The sequence below is a fragment of the Anticarsia gemmatalis genome, chromosome 10, assembly GCF_050436995.1.
Source record: "Anticarsia gemmatalis isolate Benzon Research Colony breed Stoneville strain chromosome 10, ilAntGemm2 primary, whole genome shotgun sequence".
Taxonomy (NCBI): Eukaryota; Metazoa; Arthropoda; class Insecta; order Lepidoptera; family Erebidae; genus Anticarsia; species Anticarsia gemmatalis.
This window is the reverse complement of record NC_134754.1, coordinates 10,100,485-10,123,294: the sequence shown is the minus strand read 5'-3', so window position 1 is coordinate 10,123,294 and position 22,810 is coordinate 10,100,485. Positions and strand designations below refer to the sequence as shown.

General features: G+C 36.0%; 4 protein-coding genes and 1 pseudogene across 4 annotated transcripts; all 5 read left to right on the top strand.

Annotated features, from left to right (window-relative positions):
• The first annotated feature begins 321 nt into the window (after positions 1-321).
• Positions 322-2,375, top strand: LOC142975999 (catalase-like). The gene is made up of 2 exons (XM_076119176.1): positions 322-523; positions 743-2,375. The coding sequence occupies exons 1-2, from the start codon at positions 395-397 to the stop codon at positions 2,234-2,236; spliced, it is 1,623 nt and encodes a 540-aa protein (XP_075975291.1). The 5' UTR covers positions 322-394; the 3' UTR covers positions 2,237-2,375.
• A 2,661-nt stretch (positions 2,376-5,036) lies between these two features.
• Positions 5,037-10,341, top strand: LOC142976084 (catalase-like). Its single transcript, XM_076119302.1, has 3 exons — positions 5,037-5,196; positions 5,417-8,261; positions 8,794-10,341. Exons 1-2 carry the CDS (start codon positions 5,059-5,061, stop codon positions 6,911-6,913), a joined length of 1,635 nt encoding a protein of 544 aa, XP_075975417.1. The 5' UTR covers positions 5,037-5,058; the 3' UTR covers positions 6,914-8,261; positions 8,794-10,341.
• Positions 8,218-10,281, top strand: LOC142976304 (catalase pseudogene; annotated as a pseudogene).
• A 1,172-nt stretch (positions 10,342-11,513) lies between the features above and the next one.
• Positions 11,514-13,565, top strand: LOC142976189 (catalase-like). The gene is made up of 2 exons (XM_076119447.1): positions 11,514-11,667; positions 11,998-13,565. Exons 1-2 carry the CDS (start codon positions 11,533-11,535, stop codon positions 13,486-13,488), a joined length of 1,626 nt encoding a protein of 541 aa, XP_075975562.1. The 5' UTR covers positions 11,514-11,532; the 3' UTR covers positions 13,489-13,565.
• A 1,452-nt stretch (positions 13,566-15,017) lies between these two features.
• LOC142976201 (catalase-like) lies at positions 15,018-17,157 on the top strand. Its single transcript, XM_076119470.1, has 2 exons — positions 15,018-15,172; positions 15,310-17,157. The coding sequence occupies exons 1-2, from the start codon at positions 15,044-15,046 to the stop codon at positions 16,795-16,797; spliced, it is 1,617 nt and encodes a 538-aa protein (XP_075975585.1). The 5' UTR covers positions 15,018-15,043; the 3' UTR covers positions 16,798-17,157.
• The last annotated feature ends 5,653 nt before the right edge of the window (positions 17,158-22,810 follow it).

The window sequence follows — 22,810 nt, the reverse complement described above, 5'->3', positions numbered from 1 at the left end:
CATTAGGTGTTTACATTGTTAAGCCCGCTAATGAAGATAATTGGCTCAAAAATCATTAACCATTGTCCCTTTGGCCGTGTTGATGACTTTTCTAATGAATGGTCACTAATCTTGCTTGTCATAAATAAAACTAAACCTACCTACGTTCAACGAAGCTACGAGAAATAAATAACTTCATGTTTTAATAACAAACATAAAGTACGATGCTATTATCGAACGCTACTAATTAAATACGATAGTGCGTGATTACACGCCTAATAACTTTTGTGGGTATCCTTTCAGTTATGGACTCCCAATGTCAATTGATCAATCAAATTTCTATCTTTAATACGTTCCTGCAATTAGATTTTATATAAGCCTGCTTGAACTGCGATTATTCATTCTGACGTTGAAAATGAGGCTTGTTTTGTCTTACATATTTGTGTATTTTGTTGTACAAGATGTAACGGGTTACCGATACTGTAATGAGACGTTCCCTGATGCTGCCTCAGAGCAGTTACCGGACTTCAGACGACGACACCCGGTATGTAAGACATTAGCTTCGTATCCATTACGCGCTCCTAGCGCGCGTGCCATGAACACCCGCGCCAAGAGTGCGTTCCGCGGAATGCGCTCCAAGCATTTTTAACGATATCAACTAAGCACGTATGGCGCGCGTGGCAACTGTTCCAGTGCTCGGTTGTTCAACGCAGAGGACAGTCGTAAACGTAATTCTAAAAAATATTATAATTTTATATTTCAGAGACCAATTGGAGTGCTCACTAAAGTAACAGGAGAACCGCTCGACCTCCGCGATACTGTTACACTCAATACTGAAATATTTGATAACAGAAATCATTTCCGTCTCACGTCTCATCTGAACAGGGAACGGATTCCAGAACGTGTCGTGCACTCCAAAGGTATTGGTTCTTTCGGATACTTCGAGGTGACTCACGATGTGTCCAGATACACGAAAGCTGATGTATTCAACGGCATCGGGAAGAGAACGCCGCTCATGGCTAGATTTTCAACAGCTAGAGAAAATGCTGGCGGAGCCGAACCTATTAGGGATATCAAAGCAATTGCTGTGAAGATGTATACGAAAGAAGGCAATTTGGATTTCACCACTTTCCATATACCCGTTTTTACGTACAAAGATCCCATTGATTTCAATGGAAACGCACATGCTTTTAGAAGAAACCCACGCACTCGTTTGTTCGATAATACAATGCGTTGGGACTTTACCACTAATTTACACACATTACACGCTAATTTATGGGCAATGTCTGATTACGGAATACCAGACGGTTATAGAAAAACTAATTATTTTCCACTCCACACGTATGAAATATACAATAAACACGGTGAAATATTCTACGTGAAATTTAGCTACAGATCGGAGCTGGGTGTGTATAATCTAACCAACGCTCAAGCAATGGCCATCCGCGCAGAAGACCGTGACTATTATGCCAGAGACTTGTATAATGCTATTGCTGCAAAAAAATACCCTTCATGGAGAGTGGAGATGGATATTTTGAAGAAAGACGAGATTACTAAAGTCAATTACGATCCCTTTGATATGACCAGGTTGTGGGTGAGAGGCACATATAAAACAGTACCAGTTGGACGTATAGTTATAAACCGCCACGTTGATAACCATTTTAAAGACACTGAACATGCTGCTTTTTCTCCAGATAACTTGGTACCAGGCATTTCAGGACCACATGATAATATATTTAGGTCTCGGAAGCTATTCTATCCAGACACTCAGAACTATCGCTTAGGTGTCAATCATGATAATATAAATGTAAATTCTCCTCTATACGTGAAGACATACAGTCGTGATGGTGTGCCACCAGTTTTGGATAATATGAGAGATGCGCCGAATTATCAACCGAATTCTTTTAATGGTCCAATGCCGTTTGTGGACGAGGCCCGACCGAAAGTGTTACCAATAATCTTTCACAGAAATGCAGTAGATTTACAGCCAATCGCTGAGTTTTATAATGAAATTGTGGAGAGTGATGCTCATAGACAGAGGATTGCAGAAAATGTAGCCAGTGCATTGGTTACTGTAAGAGGTGATATTGAAAAGAAAGCTTTAAGGCTTTTGACTCTTGTTGATGTTGACTTGGGCCGTCGTGTCAGATCAGCATTGCAGAGGTTGAGGCTAGAATCTCCTGAGAAGACGCGACAACAACGTGCTCAATGTTTTGCTGACCCAGAACCAGATTATCATGATTATTTAAAAGAATAATTTCAATTTTACGAATGGAGAGGATATACCTAATTAAAGAGAATGGAGGAAACGTCTTTTATTTTATGAGCTTTTTACAAAGCTGTATATATTTAAGATTTGTTTTGCAACAGAATTTCTAATATTAAAGACAAAAATATCATAAGTAATCATACTTCTTATTTTTGGTTCTAGGGAATCATTTTTATTTGCCATATTGGAATATTTTTGCCATTGTCAATAATTAGACCTGTCCCAATGCCTTTAAAAATATTCAAATAGTAACAGAACGAAAATTACAGGAAATATAATTTACGGGTTATTTGAGGTCGGGAAGGGGGTGGGGGTAAGGTTTTATGGGTAAAAAAAATGTAAAATTGCACATACAAAGTTGTAGATCTTACTTTTACCCACATTGCTGCCATTTTTTTCTAGGACTCATTATTTGGCCGAAAAATGCGATAAGCCGTTATTCACCCTAATAAGGTCTTCCCCACTACCTTCCCGACCTCAAATCGCGCGTATATTATTTTTCCTATAATTTTGTCACAATTTTTTTGTTCTCAAAACTTATCTGCACCGGTCTATAATTTGACATTCTCAACCACACATTTCATTTGAAACTTCTATCTAGATATTGAGTGTTGGCAACAGTAGAGAGGCAATGAAAAGCACATTATCTTTATTTTTCAGTACTACAGCGTCTAAAGCATACCCTAGGCAAATAGACCCGAACAAATTTATTCGTATATTGTCAGTTTTGTTGCAGCACTCCATCATTATACAATTTGCATACAAATATCATTATACAAATCTTTTTTCTACCTAAAAAAGCTCGATTTTTGGGTACCTCACGACCTCACTGAAAGAAACCTAATGAACCGTGTACCTACTCATTTGTGATTCTTGAAGCCAAAGAGATTTTATTAAAAGTTCATATGTTCATACTTTAATGCGAAAAGACTTTTTCCCCGGCCTAATATTTTGCCTTTGCTAGAAAGAGTTTTTTTCCTAATAAAACTTTGCGCTATCATTAATTGTTTACCAGTAGATATTAAAACACATGCAGTAAATCGTGTCTGATTTATTTACCATATTAGTAACGGTTCTGCTTACGCTAATTATGACGGGAAGTTTGTAATAGGTACATTTTCTTTGACTAGCCACTAACTTGATCTAATTGTCCAAACATTTCAACAATGTTCGAAATAGCCACAAAAATAATATATTAACTTAACCCTCTAATTCATAAAAATATATGAAGTTATGAAAGGCTTATAAAGTGTTTTGTTTGTATCACTCCTTAACGAAATGAAAAAGAGAAAGCATATTATAGTAGCTTTTTAACTAAAATAGGTTTATAGTGTATTTATGAATAAGAGGATAAATATTTGCGAACACATAAATTTATGTTGTTATAACAGCGACTGCTGCGGATTAGCTAGTTTTTCGAAGCATCCACACAATAAGAAACTTATTGTTATGTGTTATAATTTTGTCCAATGTCTAATTATTAAAGTCTGTTTGCTCTAATTATTTCAGCATTTAACTATAGAAAACGGTTTATGTACTAGTAACTACGATATGTGTTCTAATAATAATTGTTTCTATTAAAAGTAGATTCAATATCAGGAGATACGTGTACTTTGTTGGTTTAAAAAAAAAGACAAAATTACGTGTCTAATACGGGTGATCCACTAACTCGACCCATGAGACTGGACACACGGGTGTCCAGTTGGTGAAATTCAAAATTAGTACTACTAATTATTTCGTCATGTGGACAAGCCATGATTTTTACGCGTGTCTACATGGTGAAACTTCAATTAAATCACTTATGTTATCGTCTACTGGACCCACGGTCGTATTTTACCCGATTTCTTGACAAAGTACAGTCACGCAGAATAATATTTTTGACACATTTATTAACGTCTACTACCTAAACGTCCCGCTGGGAACAAATAATTTGTATGTCATTTTAAAATTATTTAGTATTAAAATTTTTGATTGAAAGTAGTCACTAAGTTCAAAATTAAACTCTCACTCATTCAAAATATAGTTCTAATCATTGAGTTGATTTTTTTTACGTTATGTTAATCGCGTTGTTAATTATTCACTTCGTGCAACAATTTAATATGCTTTGTCCTATATAAGTGAGCTGGCGTTGCATTACGAGTGAAGTATCATATGGAACGTAGCGATCATATTACTGATTTACAATATCACAAATATTGTGAAAAAAAAGAAAAACTATCCTCAAAATAAATAAATAAAAAGTCTGTTTCGAAGTCGCTGTAGGTCAAAAAAATATCGCAATATACAAATATAATAATACTTTATTAAATCCATATGTAATAAAGCGCACGAAGAAATATTAGCATAATTTGCCATTATCATCTTGGTGGTCTGGTCTTCATCAGACCCTGACGTGATGATCATGATCATATGTAAAAATATATTATGTAAGCTGGTTGATGTTGATAAATTTGTATTGGCACCAAAATTATCCACATTTTGTCCCTTTGGTTTCGTTGATAATCTTTACTAATGAATCGTCATTCATTTTGCTTAACACAAATAAAACAAAACCTACAAGAACTACGAAGCTTCAAGAAACAAAATACCAACTCCATGTTATATCAATTAAAATAACAAACATAAACGATGCTATTATCGAACGCTACTAAATAAGTACGGTAGTGTGCGATTACAAGCCTAATAATTTTTGTGGGTATCCTTTCCTTTATGGATTTCCAATGTCAATTGACCAATCAAATTTCTATCGTTATAACGTTCCTGCAATTGGATTTTATATAAGCCTGCTTGAACTGCGATTATTCATTCTGATGTTGAAAATGAGGCTTGTTTTGTCTTACATATTTGTGTATTTTGTTGTACAAGATGTAACGGGTTACCGATACTGTAATGAGACGTTCCCTGATGCTGCCTCAGAGCAGTTACCGGACTTCAGACGACGACACCCGGTATGTAACACATTAGCTGCGAATCCATTATGAGCTCCTAGCGCGCGTGCCATGAACACCCGCGCCAAGAGTGCGTTTCGCGGAATGCGCTCCAAGTATTTTTAATGATATCAACTAAGCGCGTATGGCGCGCGTGGCAACTGTTCCAGTGCTTGATTGTTCAACGTAGAGGCCAGTCGCGCACGTAATTCTTAAAAAATATTATAATTTTATATTTCAGAGGCCAGTTGGAGTGCTCACTAAAGTAACAGGAGAACCGCTTGACCTCCGAGATACCGTTACACTCAATACTGAAATATTTGATAACAGAAATCATTTTCGTCTCACGTCTCATCTGAACAGGGAACGGATTCCAGAACGAGTCGTGCACTCCAAAGGTATCGGTTCTTTCGGATACTTCGAGGTGACTCACGATGTGTCCAGATACACCAAAGCTGATGCATTCAACGGCATTGGGAAGAGAACGCCGCTCATGGCTAGATTTTCAACATCTAGAGAAAATGCTGGCGGAGCCGAACCTATTAGGGATATCAAAGCAATTGCTGTGAAGATGTATACGAAAGAAGGCAATTTGGATTTCATCACTTTCCATATACCAGTTTTTACGTACAAAGATCCCATCGATTTCAGTCCAAACGTACGTGCTTTTAGAAGAAACCCACGCACTCGTTTGTTCGATAATACAATGCGTTGGGACTTTACCACTTTGAATCCTGTCATATTACACGCTAATTTATGGGTAATGTCTGATTACGGAATACCAGACGGTTATCGAAAAACTAATTATTTTCCACTCCACACGTATGAAATATACAATAAACACGGTGAAATATTCTACGTGAAATTTAGCTACAGATCTGAGCTAGGTGTGTATAATCTAACCAACGCGCAAGCAATGGCTATCCGCGCAGAAGACCGTGACTATTATGCCAGAGACTTGTATAATGCTATTGCTGCAAAAAAATACCCATCATGGAGAGTGGAGATGGATATTTTGAGGAAAGACGAGATTACTAAAGTCAATTATGATCCCTTTGATATGACCAGGTTGTGGGTAAGAGGCACATATAAAACAGTACCAGTTGGTCGTATAGTTATAAACCGCCACGTTGATAACCATTTTAAAGACACTGAGCATGCTGCGTTTTCTCCAGATAACTTGGTACCAGGCATTTCAGGGCCACGTGATAATGTATTCAGGGCTCGTAAACTATTCTATCCAGACACTCAGAACTATCGCTTAGGAGTCAATCATGACAATATAAATGTAAATTCTCCTCTGTACGTGAAGACATACAGCCGTGATGGTGTGCCACCAGTTTTGGATAATATGAGAGATGCTCCGAATTATCAACCGAATTCTTTTAATGGTCCAATGCCGTTTGTGGACGAGGCCCGACCAAAAGTGTTGCCAATAGTCTTTCACAGAAATGCAATAGATTTACAGCCAATTGCTGAGTTTTATAATGAAATTGTGGAGAGTGATGCTCATAGACAGAGGATTGCAGAAAATGTAGCCAATGGATTGGTTTCTGTAAGAGGTGATGTAGAAAAGAAAGCTTTAAGGCTTTTGACTCTTGTTGATGTTGACTTGGGCCGTCGTGTGAGATCAGCATTGCAGAGGTTGAGGCTAGAGTCTCCTGAGAAGAGGTTACGACAACGTGCTCAATGTTTTGCTGACCCAGAACCGGATTATCATGATGACTTATATGAATAATTTCAATTATAGGAATGGAGAGGATATTCCTGAATAAAGTCAATTAAGGAAACGTCTTTTATTTTATGAATATCTTACAAAGCTTTGTATGAACATTTAATGATTTGTTTTGCAACAGAATTTCTAATATTAAAGACAAAACTATCACAAGTTATCATACTTCTTATTTTTTTTCTAGGGTATTAAATCATTTTTTATTTACCATATTAGAATATTTTTTGGCATTGCCAAATGGCAAAAAATTGTTGACATTTTGAACCACGCATTTGAACTTTTATGTAGAATATGTTTAAATTCTAGCTACTTTGAGAGTTGGCAATAGTAAAATTACAATAAAAAGCATATCGTCTTCCTTTTTCGGTATACCTTAAACAAATAGACCATAATATTTACGTTCATTTGTATACTGTTCAGTTTCAATGCAGCACTTGCCATTGAACAATTTGCATAAGTAATTTTTTTTCCCTTGCTAGTAAGAGTTTATATCCCTCTTAAAATCTTAAATTTTAATTTGTTTACAAGTAGATATCAGACGCATGCAGTTAATCGTGTCTTATTATTTATCATGTTAGTTACTGTTTTGCTTATGCTAATTGTGACGGGAAGTTTGTAATAGGTACAGTTATATTAACTAACCAGTAACTTGATTTATAGCGCTGTTCTCTACCTCTATCGACTATTATCAACCGGCTAGCTATCAAGTTGTATGAAAATTGAATCAGCGCTTCTAGCGGGCGTTGTAGGAACTACTTTTACAATACATTTTCAATGTCAAACTCTCGATACTCGATAGTACCGACTGTAAAGATTCACGTTACTTATGCTAACTGTTATAAACAATATACTAAAACTAAGTCACGGATAATATGCTAAATCATATATCGTTACAGTTTTATGGGCCTAGTTTTTACATTCTGAAATAAATAAATTGGATTTATAATCTAGATTACCTACTGTGTACATGGTTCTTTAATACAGCTATAAATCATGTCGGCAACTTAGGAACTTCATAGTTCTTATAATGATCATTCGGAAACATTGATTGTTACTATGTTGCGGATGAAAGGTATTATGTTTGTATACCATTCCTCAAACTACCTTAGGAAGAATACACGCAACTCGATTAAAAAATTATTCAGTCCTAATAATAGAACATAATTGTATGAGGATTCGTATAAAGGTGCAGAAATTTCAAATAATCGACAAATCAACAGCAAAAATGAGCCAAGTTTTAACCTATATCTGTGTATTTTTTATCGTAAAATCTGTGATAAGTCTCCAATTTTGTAATGAAACATTACCCGATGCTGCAACTCAGCAATTGGTTGATTTTAGACGACAACACCCGGTATGTGAACTAGTTTATTTTTAGCTCAGGCTGTTTTATATGCTAAGGAGGCAACCTAATTTAGGAGGGGAAAACTACGTTATATTTGCATGAATTACTACTTATTATCTATTCATTTTCGAAAGCTACTTGCAGCTGACTGTTCTTAAGTGTACTCGTTCTATTAAAATATATTGTTTTAAAATTAATTATGTGTCAAAGTGATTTTATCAATGATATAAATTTTTGGTGATTGACAAATCCATCTTGTGTCTAAATCACAGTTTAAATTTTTGTACTTAAATATTATAAAACCGAGACATTTCACTAGTGACGCAATTTATCTTAGGATAAAAAGACATATTTTTTAAAATAATAAGGCAGATTTTTTGTTCAATTAAATTTATCTCGTGTAATAAGTCGCTGAAAATATTAAGATTTTTTTTTATATAATATTTACTAAACATATTTATAAAAATGTTGATGAATGCAGTTTACTTTCTTCTTTCGTATGGCAAAAAACTTTAAATTATTTTTATTTTAAATATTTCAGAGACCAATAGGAGTGCTGACAAAAGTAACGGGAGAACCACTTGATATAAGGGACACAGTGACACTGAATACTGAGATTTTTGACAACAGGAACCATTTTCGTCTGACTTCACATTTAGATAGAGAAAGAATACCTGAACGTATCGTCCACTCGAAAGGTACGGGAGCTTTTGGATACTTTGAAGTCACTCACGATGTATCTAAGTATACTAAAGCAGATGTATTCAATGGGATCGGGAAGAGAACACCAGTGGTGGGACGTTTTTCAACATCCCAGGAAAGTATAGGGGGATCTGACGTCATCAGGGATATTAAGGCAATCGCTCTTAAAATGTACACCAAAGAAGGCAACCTGGACTTCATCACTTTTCACATACCTGTTTTCATATACCGAGACCCTATTGACTTCAGTAACGATGTTCGTGCATTCAGGAGAAACCCTCGCACTACTTTATTTGATAACACAATGCGTTGGAACTTTATGAATATGAAACCAGAAGTTATACATTCCACTTTATGGGTAATGTCAGATCTTGGATTACCTGATGGTTATAGAAAGACTGATTACTTTCCTCTTCACACCTACGAAATTTACAATAAGCATGGAGAAAGATATTTCGTTAAATTCAATTTTAAAACTGAGATAGGTTTATTTAATCTGACTAACGCTCAAGCAGCAGCAATTCGTTCTGAAGACCCTGACTATTACACTACAGATTTGTATAATGCAATTGATGCTGGACTTTATCCGTCATGGAGGTTAGATATGGATATTTTGAGAAAAGAAGACTTAACGAGAGTTGGTTTTGATCCCTTTGATATGACAAGGTTATGGAAAAGAGGCACATATAAAACTGTGACAATTGGTCGCTTAGTAATGAATCGTCAAGTAGATAACCATTTTAAAGATACTGAACAAGGAGCTTTTAGCCCAGATAACTTAGTCCCGGGTATAACAGGACCTCATGATCATGTATTTAGGGCTCGAAAACTTTTCTATCCTGACACTCAGAACTATCGCTTGGGGGTGAACCATCCTAACATTCAAATAAATGCTCCTCTGTACGAAAAGACATATAGTCGCGATGGGATGCCACCAGTCCTGGATAATATGAGAGATGCGCCGAACTATCTGCCTAACTCTTTTAACGGACCAATGCCTTATGTAGACGAGGCTCGACCGAAAGACTTACCAATAATTTATCATAGTAATACAGTTGATTTCCAGCCAGTTTCTGAGTTTTACAATGAAATTATTGAGAGTGATGCTCATAGGCAGAGACTTGCAGAGAATACTGCCCAAACTTTGGTACCTGTGCCCCCTGACGTTGAAAAGCAATCATTATATTTGTTAACGTTAATAGACGTTGATTTGGGAAGACGTGTGAGCTTAGCACTGAGGAGATTGAGAATGGTATCAACTGAAAGAAGACGGGAGCAACTCGCGCAATGCTTTGCCAGTACGAATGAAGACCATGACTATTATTAGGTAACTTGTTGGCAAGTTCGGTAGGCTTCGTAACTGTAGGTAAATAAAAAATTAATATTTTGCTTGTTTTTTATTTATTTAAATATATAACTCCTGTTAAAGTTCGACAACTTAGTAAAGAACCTTTGCATACATAAATAATCTATGTAGATTATAACCAATCATTTTGGTTAAAATAATGTACCTATTTATATTAAACAGTGCCTCGATTCTCTACTACTATCGACTACCGACAACCGAACTGTCATCGAGAAATTTTGTATGAAAATCTGATCAGCGCCTCTGACGGGTGTCGGAAGAAACATTTTGGCAGTACATTCTAAATGTCAAAATTTCGATAGCTAGCCGGTTGTCGGTAGTCGATAGTAGTAGAGAATCGAGCTACAGGCCACAAGCTGCATAAACTCGCGGGTCACTGATGTTCTACATTCTGAATTTCGATAACCTCCACCAGCGATAACCCTGTGTACAAGGCTTTTTTGTAAAAAGTTGGACTGTAATAGTTGTTTTTTAGGAACACTTTTCTCAACAATGGACACACTACAACTTGTGTTGAAACAACAATATTTGATGCTTTCCGGTCTGGGAATTGAACCTACGAACCAGCGCATTAGTATAAACGCGGCGACCGACTTAACCACTGTGCCATTGATGCCGCCTTAAAACAGTTATTTTTCTTGTCACTAATTTTTTTACATGAAAAAGTTTCGACAAAGTGATAAAATTAAGTGCTAAATACGATATTCTATGTCTTAATTGTCCATTAAATATAATAATCAATGATGTGTGTGGCTTTTTAACAGAAAGTTATCTTAAATTCTACTATCCCTCACTAGCGATTCTCTGCAAACAGTACTATCAACTATCGAGAGTTGGTTTAAAACGTATCGTCAAAATAGTTCGTACAATGCCCGCTAGATGGCGATGGAAGAAGCTGATCAGATTTTCATACAAAATTTCTCGATAGTTTACCAGTCGTCAATTGTATTAGAGAATCGCGCTAGTTATTTAATTACGTAAATAGGTTATTTATCGAAAGTACAAACGTCTACAAGTGTCTTATGAGACACTTGTAGACGTTTGCTATGGCATGTATTATTAGGAAACTCAATGCTTACTTAATAGAATAACTAACTCATTAATACAAACTGCTTGTTAATGTGTTTCTTCCACACGCAGAATTTCCTGCGTTTATGTATATTAATATAAAAACGTCGGATTTGCACGAGAAATCACACTTGTCCTGTAAAAATGAGGCTGTTTGTAGCCTATTTGGTTTGTTTAAGTATTTTGGTGGAACATGTGACTTGCTACCGATACTGTAATGAGACGCCGCCACCCGATGTTGCGTCTCAGCAATTGCCTGAATTTAGACTTCGGCACCCGGTACGTGAATTAAAAACATGACATTTAAAATATACATAGATATTATCTATAATAGAAAAATAATGAAGAAGACATTAGACGTCTATATATATTACATGATGTATATAGGTAGAATCATATCCCGTGTCATATGTAGATAGACTCCTAATAATAATTAATCATAAATTAAAACTACCAATTGATACTTGAAATAAAAACCCTAAGTGTGAAAAAAAAATAAGACAGCCATTTCCACTCGAATAGGTCTTAAACTTGGGTTAAAAAAATAAAGACATATATTTTGAGATTTTAATTTTCGTGATAAAACAAATCCCGCTATTTATGTTACAGAATCCAATTGGAGTACTCACAAAAGTAACAGGCGAGCCGCTAGACATAAGAGACACTGTTACACTCAATACGGAGATATTTGATAACAGGAACCACTTCAGACTCTCGTCTCATCTTGACAGAGAGAGAATACCAGAACGAGTCGTGCACTCAAAGGGTGGCGGTGCTTTCGGATACTTCGAGGTGACTCACGATGTGTCCAGATACACCAAAGCTGATGTATTCAACGGCATCGGGAAGAGAACTCCGGTGATGGCTAGATTTTCAACCAACAGACAAAAACTTGGAGGAAATGACGTTACCCGAGATGTCAGAGCAATTGCCCTCAAGATGTACACCAGAGAAGGCATTCTTGATTTCATTACTTTCCATATACCTATATTTTTCTACAGAGATCCCATTAACTTCAGTTTAAACGGTCGTGCTTTTAGAAGGAACCCTCGTACTGGTCTGTTTGATAGCATGATGCGTTGGGACTTTATGACTTTGAGACCGGAAGTATTGTTTTCTAATTTATTCATTATGCAAGACCTCGGCATACCCGACGGCTACAGAAAAACCGATTACTTCCCACTCCATGTGTATGAAATTTACAACAAACACGGGGAAAGGTTTTTTGTCAAATTCAATTTCAGGACTGAAATAGGTTTGTTCAATTTGACGAACTCTCAAGCTATGGTGATTGGAGCCGAGGACCCTGATTATTTCAACCGGGATCTGTACAACTCTATCGCAGCCAAGAATTACCCATCATGGAGACTGGAAATGGACATCTTAACAAAAGAGCAGATCACACAGGTCGATTTTGATCCATTTGACATGACACGACTGTGGAGGCGAGGCACTTACCGTACAGTGACTATTGGTAGGCTTGTAATGAATCGTCGCGTTGACAACCATTTCAAAGACACTGAACAAGGTGCTTTCAGTCCTGATAATTTGGTTCCTGGTATCGTAGGACCACATGACGTCGTCTTCAGGAGTCGAAGGCTGTTCTACCCTGACACTCAAAACTATCGTTTGGGAGTTAACCATGCGAATATACCCGTGAACTCTCCTCTTTATGTGAAGACATACAGCCGTGACGGTGTGCCACCAGTTTTAGATAACATGAGAGATGCACCAAATTATCAACCGAACTCTTTTAATGGTCCCATGCCGTTTGTAGATGAGGCGCGGCCTAAAGATTTACCATTTGTAATACACAGTAATGCAATTGATTTACAGCCAATAGCTGAGTTTTATAATGAAATTTTAGAAGATGATGCTCATAGGCAGAGAGTAGCTGATAATGTAGCGGAATCTCTGGAACCTGTATCTCCTGCTCTTGAGAAGAGGGCTTTGCGTTTGTTGTCGCTTGCAGATGTTGATTTGGGCCGTCGAGTACGTAATGCACTCAAGGTGTTGAGGAAAGTGTCATCGGAGGAACGTCGGGAACAATATACACAATGTTTCGCGAATGCAGGTAGACATCACAACCATCGTCATTGATATAAAAGTCACACTTCAATTTGTGTGATTGATTGATCCCTAAAAGGTGTTTTCCTATTAAACAAAATAAAAAAGAATGTTATTTATTTATTTCTCATATTTTACGCAAAAATATAAAGTAAATAGTAAGTATATATACCTAGGCTAATATATACCTATATGTATATTAGCCTAGCCTTGCTTACTACTATGTTGGAGTCAGCATGCAGTCTCATCGGATGCAGCTTAACATTAGTTCTTTCCATTCTTGACTAGTTAGTAAGGTAAAATAGTAAGTATACACAATAATATCTCCACAAGTCCATACTGCCATATACTGTCAACAATGGATGGTATTAAAAGAAGTTTGCGGCTTAAAATAGAATTTCGTAACTTATTTAATGTCTGTCATAACCATTTTTTTTACTTGGCTAATACATTAACTTGCACTCTGGGTGAAGTGTAAGGTTATGTGAGACTCTCCCGCCAGAAGGGCAGGCATACCTACTAAACCGACACGTATCCTCACGCTTGTGGCGGCGTGCGGCGGGATAACCGCCGAAGCATGTACCGTGATTAACACGATTAAATAAAAGATTCTAGGTAAATAATACCACAATTATTAAATATATCTTCTGCAAACATCCGTTCATGAAAACGTTTATAATATCTACGAAATTATAATGTACGATTTGTTTAAGTAATTGTACCTACTTATGTATCAGATTTATTAGTTTAATTGTACCTATCAAAAGTATTTAATTTATTCGTTTTTAGTTAATTTAAGTTGATAACATTAACAATATTTTTTATGATTTAATAAATTTAATTACAAAATTGAGGTGTTTCGTTAATCTGAGACAGTTAAATGATTATTCATTTTTAGAAGATGTAATATGAAGTGAATACAGGTTAGATTAAATAAAGTAAGCAAAAAACCCATTGAAATTCCATAACTAGCATCATAAATCTTAGGATAAATGTATTCAGAAGTATTTAAAATTATCGTCCACATATTATTAAGTGCTGATCATATTACAAACAATAATACAATATTGCCATAAAATCAAAAGAAAGGAAGAAAATTAAACCGTACAATGTGGTCATAAAAGTACTTTATCTTCATGGTCAATAGCATCCATCACACGTAAGATGATAAATCAAAAAAATCTATCAGCGTCCCTACTCCCAACTTGACACAAGGCAGTGAGACAGGCATAGATAGAAATTACGAGATGAGTTTGACTCAATGTAAAAGATCACAAATAGCATTAGTTAGAGATATAAAAGAAGGAAGTCTTCCCTACCCGCGAAACAGGTCAGGCTGCTTAATGCTTTCAAAAAAGTCAATACCTTTACGTAAACTTACAGATATGCGTCATGTTGTTAATAATGCAATTAATTTCGAACATAAATCAGTATCGCGCAATAACAAAGAGGTAATTGTTCAAGAACTCCACCTAATAACATGATTTGAACAATTTGAAGTTATTTATTATTAGCTTTTCCTGTGCTGTTTTAACTAAGATTATATATAGGCAATGAAAATTTAAATTTTGATATTTAATCCTTAGATATGACGCGGGTGGTCGTCTTTGTTGTTTGTTTGTGTGTCATCGTCGGTCATGTGACAGGTCATCGATATCACAATGAAACTTACGATGCTGCCTCGCAACAGTTACCTGAGTTTAGAAAACGACACCCGGTAAGTGGAGTGCAAAATTTGATTACTTCGTCAAAAACTTTCGTGGTCTTTTCTTTCCGATTGACTTAGAAAAATTAAGTAATGATAATATAAAGGATTTGTTCTCGAATCGTTTAAGTATTCAATTGGATTTTCAGGTGCCAATAGGTGTACTGACGAAAGTAACTGGAGAGCCACTTGATATAAGAGATACTGTGACACTGAATACAGAACTTTTTGACAATCGGAATCATTTCAGACTTACGTCTCATTTGGACAGAGAGAGATTACCAGAACGTGTTGTGCACTCCAAGGGTGGAGGTGCTTTCGGATACTTCGAAGTTACTCATGATGTATCCGAATACACCAAAGCTGATGTGTTCAATGGCATTGGCAATAGAACGCCTGTTATGGCCAGATTTTCTACCAACAGAGAAAAACTAGGAGGAAATGATGTAACTCGAGATATCAGAGCTATTGCTCTGAAAATGTATACCAGAGAGGGTATTCTGGACTTCATAACTTTCCACATACCTCTATTCTTTTACAAGGATCCAATTAACTTCAGCTTAAACGGTCGCGCTTTCAGAAGAAACCCTCGTACAGGATTGTTCGATACTACTACAAGTTGGGATTTCACGTCTTTGAGACCAGAAAGAATGCACTCCAATTTATGGAGTATGTCCGATCTTGGGATTCCAGACGGCTACAGGAAAACTGATTACTTCCCACTTCATGTATATGAAATATACAATAAGCACGGAGAAAGATTCTTTGTCAAATTCAATTTCAGAGCAGAACTAGGTTTGCACAATCTGACTAATGCACAAGCGATGGTCATCCGCGCAGAAGATCCTGACTATTTCAACAGAGACCTATACAATGCTATAGCTGAAAAGAAATACCCCTGCTGGAAAGTGGAGATGGATATTATAACAAAAGATAAAATAACGAAGCTCGACTTTGATCCATTTGATATGACAAGGTTATGGAAAAGGGGATCTTATATTACAGTTCCTATTGGACGATTAGTAATGAATCGTCGTGTTGATAACCATTTCAAAGAAGTTGAACAGGCTGCTTTCAGTCCCGATAATTTAGTTCCTGGTATAACAGGACCACATGACCCTGTCTTCAGGAGTCGAAAGCTTTTCTATCCAGACACTCAGAACTATCGCTTAGGTGTTAACCACGATAATATACCTGTGAACTCTCCTCTGTACGTGAAGACATACAGCCGTGACGGTGTGCCACCAGTTTTGGATAATATGAGGGATGCGCCGAATTATCATCCGAATTCTTTCAATGGCCCGATGCCTTTTGTTGACGAAGCTAGACCTAAAGACCTCCCCGTCATTTTCCATAGTAATGCAATCGATCTACAACCGATGGCAGAGTTTTATAATGAAATTCTTGAGAGTGATGCACATCGACAAAGGCTTGCAGATAATATAGCTAATTCCTTAAGAACAGCTGCGCCGCATGTCGTGAAAAATACTTTGTTTATTATGACATATGTTGACACAGATTTGGGCAAGCGAGTGAGGACTTCATTGAAAAAGTTGGAAAAAGTGTCCCAACAGAAGAGGCGGAGAGAAATAACGCAATGTTTTGAAGAGCAAGACCATCATCATCGCTACCATTGAATTATATTTTCTTTTCAACTTCATTGTTTAAGAAAGAATAACTGCTATGTTGCTTATTTATTTCTTATGGTGTGTTATTTGGAACTATTAAAATTATATTTAAAATATGTAAAAAAGGATGGTATAGAACAAGAATTGAATCTCTTAAAATGTTTCTATGGTATATTTAATTTTGTTTCATTGGTAGGCAATGCCTAATATCATAACAATTATATATTAATGCAAAAAAATGCTCGTCATGTATTAAACTTTTCAATAATTTTTATATTTTTAGTTTATAGGTAAAACGCAGCCTTTGAGCCATTTGGACAACATTTTAACTTCCTACCAATAAATAAAAAAAATACCCCCTAGCTGATATTTGGACAATTTCATTGAAACCAGACAACGGTGCAGGACTTTGTTAATAGTCTCCAGATATGGATACAGTACACAGGTTCAATCCCTATTCCCTAGCTCTTATAGCCTGGGAGCAGATAGCCAAAACGACCAGTTGGAAATTGAGAGGACAGGCACAGTTTTACGCGCTTTAAGCGATTTACAAACCTAACTTCGGGCAATTCGGCATTCCTATTCATTTGAGCTATTTCAGCATTCCCGGACAGAAAAACTGAAGAATATTTTTTGCGCCGACCCGGGATATGACTTTAGTGCGGCAGTGGCATGAACCGACTGCATCATAGAGGCAGTCTTGCCAGTAAGTAAGTATTAGTTTTTATGAAAATAATGAAATATTAAAACAACATTTTCTTATTTAGGTACAAGTATTTTTAAATTACTTAATTTTGTCGGATACATCGTTTACAAACACGATTGATTTCCGCTAAAAATGTAAATAATTTGCGTCGATAATCCTCGATTAATTGCTGTTTTGTTAATTATAATTTTGTACCAAATTAGCACGCAGTCCATCAAATTACTTTATTGTGATTTAAATACAGGCAACATACAGAATTTAACCAAACAAATATATAGGTAGTCAAAATAAAACCCTAATGAATGCATCATCAGTCTGAACTTATAATATAAAGTTTGTTTGTTTAAACGCGTTAATCTCAGGAACTACTAATTCGAATTGGAAAATTTGTTTTTGTGCTATGCAGACCATTTATTGAGAAAAACTGTAGGCTATATAAAAACACACTAAGACTATCATAGTCTAATGATAGTCTTAGTGTGTTTTTCAGCAGCAATATTTGGGATGCAATGTTGGGAAAACGGGATAATTAAAGTTCAAATCGCGGGACTTTTTTAAACACTGCCATTTAACTAGTTAAAGATTATGGTTTTTTGAACAAAAAGTGGTGATTCAATGGCAAATATGAGTAAAAATTGCTACCTTTTCTATTTCGTTTTCCGTACAGCAATATGTATATCATTCCCTTTCAAACAATAATATAAATGTAAATGGAATAAAACAGGAGCGGACGTTACGTAATACCTCGCCTTCATTTCAACGTCGAGAGCTCCCAGTGTTGATTATGTTAATTCGCGATAACTTCTACTACGACCTCGTGTTTATTCTCTCTCGTATTAATTATGAAGCTGGGGTTGTACCACGAAAAGCTATGCAAGTTTCTCTGATAGAAAAGGACAACATTATACAAACCTTATAACGATGTCACTTTCTAAAGGTAGAAATTGCCTCGCTTTAACATGTCGTATTTTTATTTATAATATGGTCGACCTGTCTAAAAAGTTTAAGCCACTCAAAGATCTATATCATGGCTTAACAATTGCTTTTTTTGCCTCAGAAAAATGCATTACTCGCGCCTCCACTTCAAGGGGCGCTGGCAGGAAGCCCCCGCCTCGAATGGCTTAACAATTGCTGTCCTAAGTGACAGCAACTCGTACTAACTTTTTACAGACCCAACGAAGAACGGGTACACTCTCTGAACCCGTCTCTTATGTGATAATGCAGTCCCTGTAGTTCAAACACTAAACAGTCGACAGGAATATTTCTACAATGCGTAGACTAGGTGACCTGTTTTCTTTGTGGCCTAAATTTTGAGAATGTGTTGTGGTAAAACTTTTATTTGTGGATATAAATAGTGTTATGGAATGGTTCTCTCTTTCATATTTTATGTTCTTGTTTTTGTAAGTAAATGCTTAGTAGTACGGTTAATGGTATTTTAAACCTCCTATCATTCCTTCCAAATATTTATTTTCTATGACTCTTTTCACTACGATGGACACGAAAATACTTACTAATAATTGTGGTCCACGTGTAAATTTAACTGCGTCAGTCCCTAAAAATTCTTTAAGGTTTCATCACCGATTATCCTAAGACATTTCGTTTACGTTTATTTTATGACAATGTTTGTATGATATCAATAAACTAAGCTTCCGAACTCCGCTAAGCGCATATCACTGTAAAAAAAAATCTAGATTGAAACCAAATCGAACTACTTTGGCACTTTATATTCATAGGTTTTTGTATCGCAATAACAACACCTAGAACATAAATTGTATAGCATTATAAGTCTTAGGGCCAGTTTCACAGTTTCTGTTTAAGTGTCAGATAACCTATCAGCCAAATAAGGTATAGCAAATTTATGAAAACGCCTGTCCATATTCCGTCTGAATGCGTATTGTATTTTAGTTGACAACTCACAGTCAAAGTCATTATTTAGTACATTGCTGTTCGTAACGTGTTAATTTCTAAGGAAGAAAACGAAGCACAGCATAGTGGCTTGAAAAAGGTTGTGAACTGAGATACACAATTGCCCCCTAGGGCGATTTCCTGCTACTATCGACCACCGGCTAGCTGTCGAGAAATTGGTATGAAAACCTGATCAACGCCCCTGGCGGGTTCCGTAGCTGCTCCCTTAGATTTATAACTCATGGAGAAAAAGTCACTGTAGGTACGGCATAGTGGTTTTCAAATAGTTTTCGACTGAGATACAAAATAGCCCTCAGATATTTAGAAGTGATGAAACCTTATTCACAAATAAGTACGCGGAACGGGCGTAACAGTTGGTTATATATACGTGTTGCGTCTCATTGGATTATGTAAATAGACGTCTATAACCGGCGGGATGTTCCATGCCCGTTGTTTCGGAAAACCACCCTCCTCAACCCTCGGCCGGTCCACTGTACTGGAAGTTTGCTGGCCGCTCTATGTATACTTAGACGTAGAAGGACGCTTCGAGTATGGATTTATCATCGTTAAAATAAAAATTGTAGAATTATAATATGTGTTTTACATACATAATGACTGTACTCATTCTAAATTGGCTGATGATGTAGATTTGATATATTTTGATAGAGTTAACTTTACTCCTATAGCAATGTGAAAAGATTGCCTACAACAATACTATCTATATCGATATCAAATTCGAAAAGAAAATCTGCTTTATTTTATTATTGACTAAATCGATCGGTATTTGACCTGAAGGTTAAGTAACCTTCGGCGTGGACACTCCACCGATGGGCGGCTACTTAGTTACATCTTTAAGATTTGTCGTATCGATATGGTTTGCAAAATGTCATTTAGAAACAGCTAAACAGAACAACAGCTCATAAAATAATATGATAAACTTTCAAATTGTACAAATATATTCATAAATCTGTAGCTAGAAAGTACGTTTGAACATATCTCAGGCATCGTTGTATAAAGCTCATGTTATTACGTCACAAATATTTTATATCCACTATACCATTACCATTCCATTAGTGGATTCTCCATAAAATTGAAATCAAATTGTTATGATAGCGTCGCAATGAAAAGTAAATTGTTACTACGAGTTTCAGTTCGATGATATATCAAATTAAATGTTCTTTAATATATACGAAAATAACTAATATGTGACGTATTCTGTTTCTGGGTGTTTTTTTTTTGTTAACAATATCACGCTTAATATATAAAAGGGCGTAAGTAATACTGAAATGAAATAAATTCGTGCCTTTTGCCTTTTTCAGACGTTAGGTTCAATGTTAAGTTCCTAAATGTAACAGATGGCGGGCCGCTTCCCATATACCAGGCTAGTTTTGAAACTGCAGAAATATTCAGCATATTCTAATTAGTCATCTAGAAAATCCCAACAGCATTTTGTCCGCTCCAGGAACCGAACCCGAGATGTGAGGTTAGGTGTATTCATTACCGTCCAGACCAATCGCAGTTTAAACAAAAAATAACATAGACTAACCTTTAAAAGTCCTCAAACGCAAAGACTAGGAATAACCAAACTTATTTCCAAGAAAAAGGTACCAATAAGAATTGTGGGGAGAATATCTTAGCCTTTTAGTTCCCCTAAACTATACAGGCTCTTAGTACCTTCAGAGAGTTAAATAAGAAAACTTTGGCAATAGGAAATTCAATGTCAAAGAAGTTTAGCTTGAATGAAACTCACGCATTTAAACTATAATATTTTCCCTTATCATTTTTAACCAACTGGATACTGGCGTTTATAGTGAATGAAACACTGCTCTTGCAAGTCGAAGCGTAATGATTAAAAGCCTTTTGTAATAAATTTGCTGAGTTGAATTAAAATAACGATATAGGGACTATTTTAAATGAAGTTCCGTTTTTGTAATCCAAGAATTCATTTACACCCATGTATCAATAGCTCGATTCTCTACAACTATCGACTACCGCCAAACGACCTAGTCATCGAGAAATTTTGAATGAAAATCTGATCAGCGCCTCTGACGGGCGTCGTAGAAACTTTTTTGGAAGTACATTCTAAATGACAAAATTTCGATAGCTAGCCGGTTGTCGGTAGTCGATAGTGGTAGAGAATTGGGTTACAGTAAAACTTTGGCGAATCAGCTGTGAAAGCTTCGGAGAATACAGGTGTAGAAATAAAAAGCAAATAGGAAAAGATATCTTAAAATGCCATTGGTAGTTCCCAAAGGCAACGCTTCTATCCAATCAAAGAAACAAACGTTTATTGCTTTCACATATTGATTCAAAATGCGGAATTACCTTTATTTATTTTATATAATTTGCCTACTGAATCAATAGAAAAATATCCTTTCCCCTGTTTTCAATAAAACTCAAGAGAAGCAATGTTGTTCTACCCTCATTTCATATTCATAGGCAACTACAAAAACCTTCTTATTAGGATGATGTATCGTTTTAGTACGGCACATCCATATCTTAGTAGTTATCTTTATAAACGGGCCTTTTATTTGACTGATCGATAGAGTGACCTTGGAGCCGAATACGAGGAGATGAAGTGAAAACTTGTTAAGTTTATGTGGCATTTGATTTAAGTTAAATTGGAGCAAATTAGGGCTTGACCTTTTTAAAATTTTTGAACTGCATAAAAAAACTTACTGTTTGTTAAGACCCCGGGACTGTCCTGTGCGGTTGTTTTTAGGAATACAAAATATAAGAAAAATATATTTTACTTTATGAATACGGAAGAAGACAATTCCATACGATTAAGTCTAACTTGTAGCGCTTTTAGACTACTATCGACAATCAGCAGGCTACCGTAAAATTTTGCATGAGAACCTAATCAGCGACCCCAAGTGGTGCCGTACGAACTATTCGGTGCATTTTAAATGTCAAAATCTCATTGGCCGATTAAACAGATTGCAGTAAATCGCGCTACTTAATATTTGATTAAGTAATCCGGATTATAGTTCCAGGATTATATGAAAAATACAGAAAATAGGTGCTTCAAATGTGACAGTAATGAATTATTTACTGCAATATAAGAATCTCATTTGAGAACGAAACGAGTGTCTCGCCCCAAAGGTGAATCTGAATAATTTCACAGGTGGTCTACTAAAAGGGGCTGAAATTATAATTTTATTATTTTAAAGGTCATTTCGCAAACTACTGTGGGTTGTGTTCTGGAAACGACACACGGGTAGGATAGGATCGTGGGCCAAAATATGCCCTGGGAGAATTCAGGAAACCTTGATTTTCTGTAATAAAGGTTTCTACTGGCTGTTATTTCAGGTTCCATTATAATATTAGTTCAAAACTTTCATAGGTTTTTGTCACGAAAAATTAATGACAAGACAAATCATTTATGACAATATTATATTCAAAAATTTA

What these genes read in the sequence shown, in the direction of transcription:
- LOC142976201 (XM_076119470.1), top strand. Translation starts at nt 15,044, where the DNA reads ATGACGCGGGTGGTCGTCTTTGTTGTTTGTTTGTGTGTCATCGTCGGT. An exon ending in AGTTTAGAAAACGACACCCG is followed by an intron (nt 15,173 to 15,309) that starts GTAAGTGGAGTG and finishes TTGGATTTTCAG; the next exon opens with GTGCCAATAGGTGTACTGAC.
- LOC142975999 (XM_076119176.1), top strand. Translation starts at nt 395, where the DNA reads ATGAGGCTTGTTTTGTCTTACATATTTGTGTATTTTGTTGTACAAGAT. An exon ending in ACTTCAGACGACGACACCCG is followed by an intron (nt 524 to 742) that starts GTATGTAAGACA and finishes TTTATATTTCAG; the next exon opens with AGACCAATTGGAGTGCTCAC.
- LOC142976189 (XM_076119447.1), top strand. Translation starts at nt 11,533, where the DNA reads ATGAGGCTGTTTGTAGCCTATTTGGTTTGTTTAAGTATTTTGGTGGAA. An exon ending in AATTTAGACTTCGGCACCCG is followed by an intron (nt 11,668 to 11,997) that starts GTACGTGAATTA and finishes TTTATGTTACAG; the next exon opens with AATCCAATTGGAGTACTCAC.
- LOC142976084 (XM_076119302.1), top strand. Translation starts at nt 5,059, where the DNA reads ATGTTGAAAATGAGGCTTGTTTTGTCTTACATATTTGTGTATTTTGTT. An exon ending in ACTTCAGACGACGACACCCG is followed by an intron (nt 5,197 to 5,416) that starts GTATGTAACACA and finishes TTTATATTTCAG; the next exon opens with AGGCCAGTTGGAGTGCTCAC.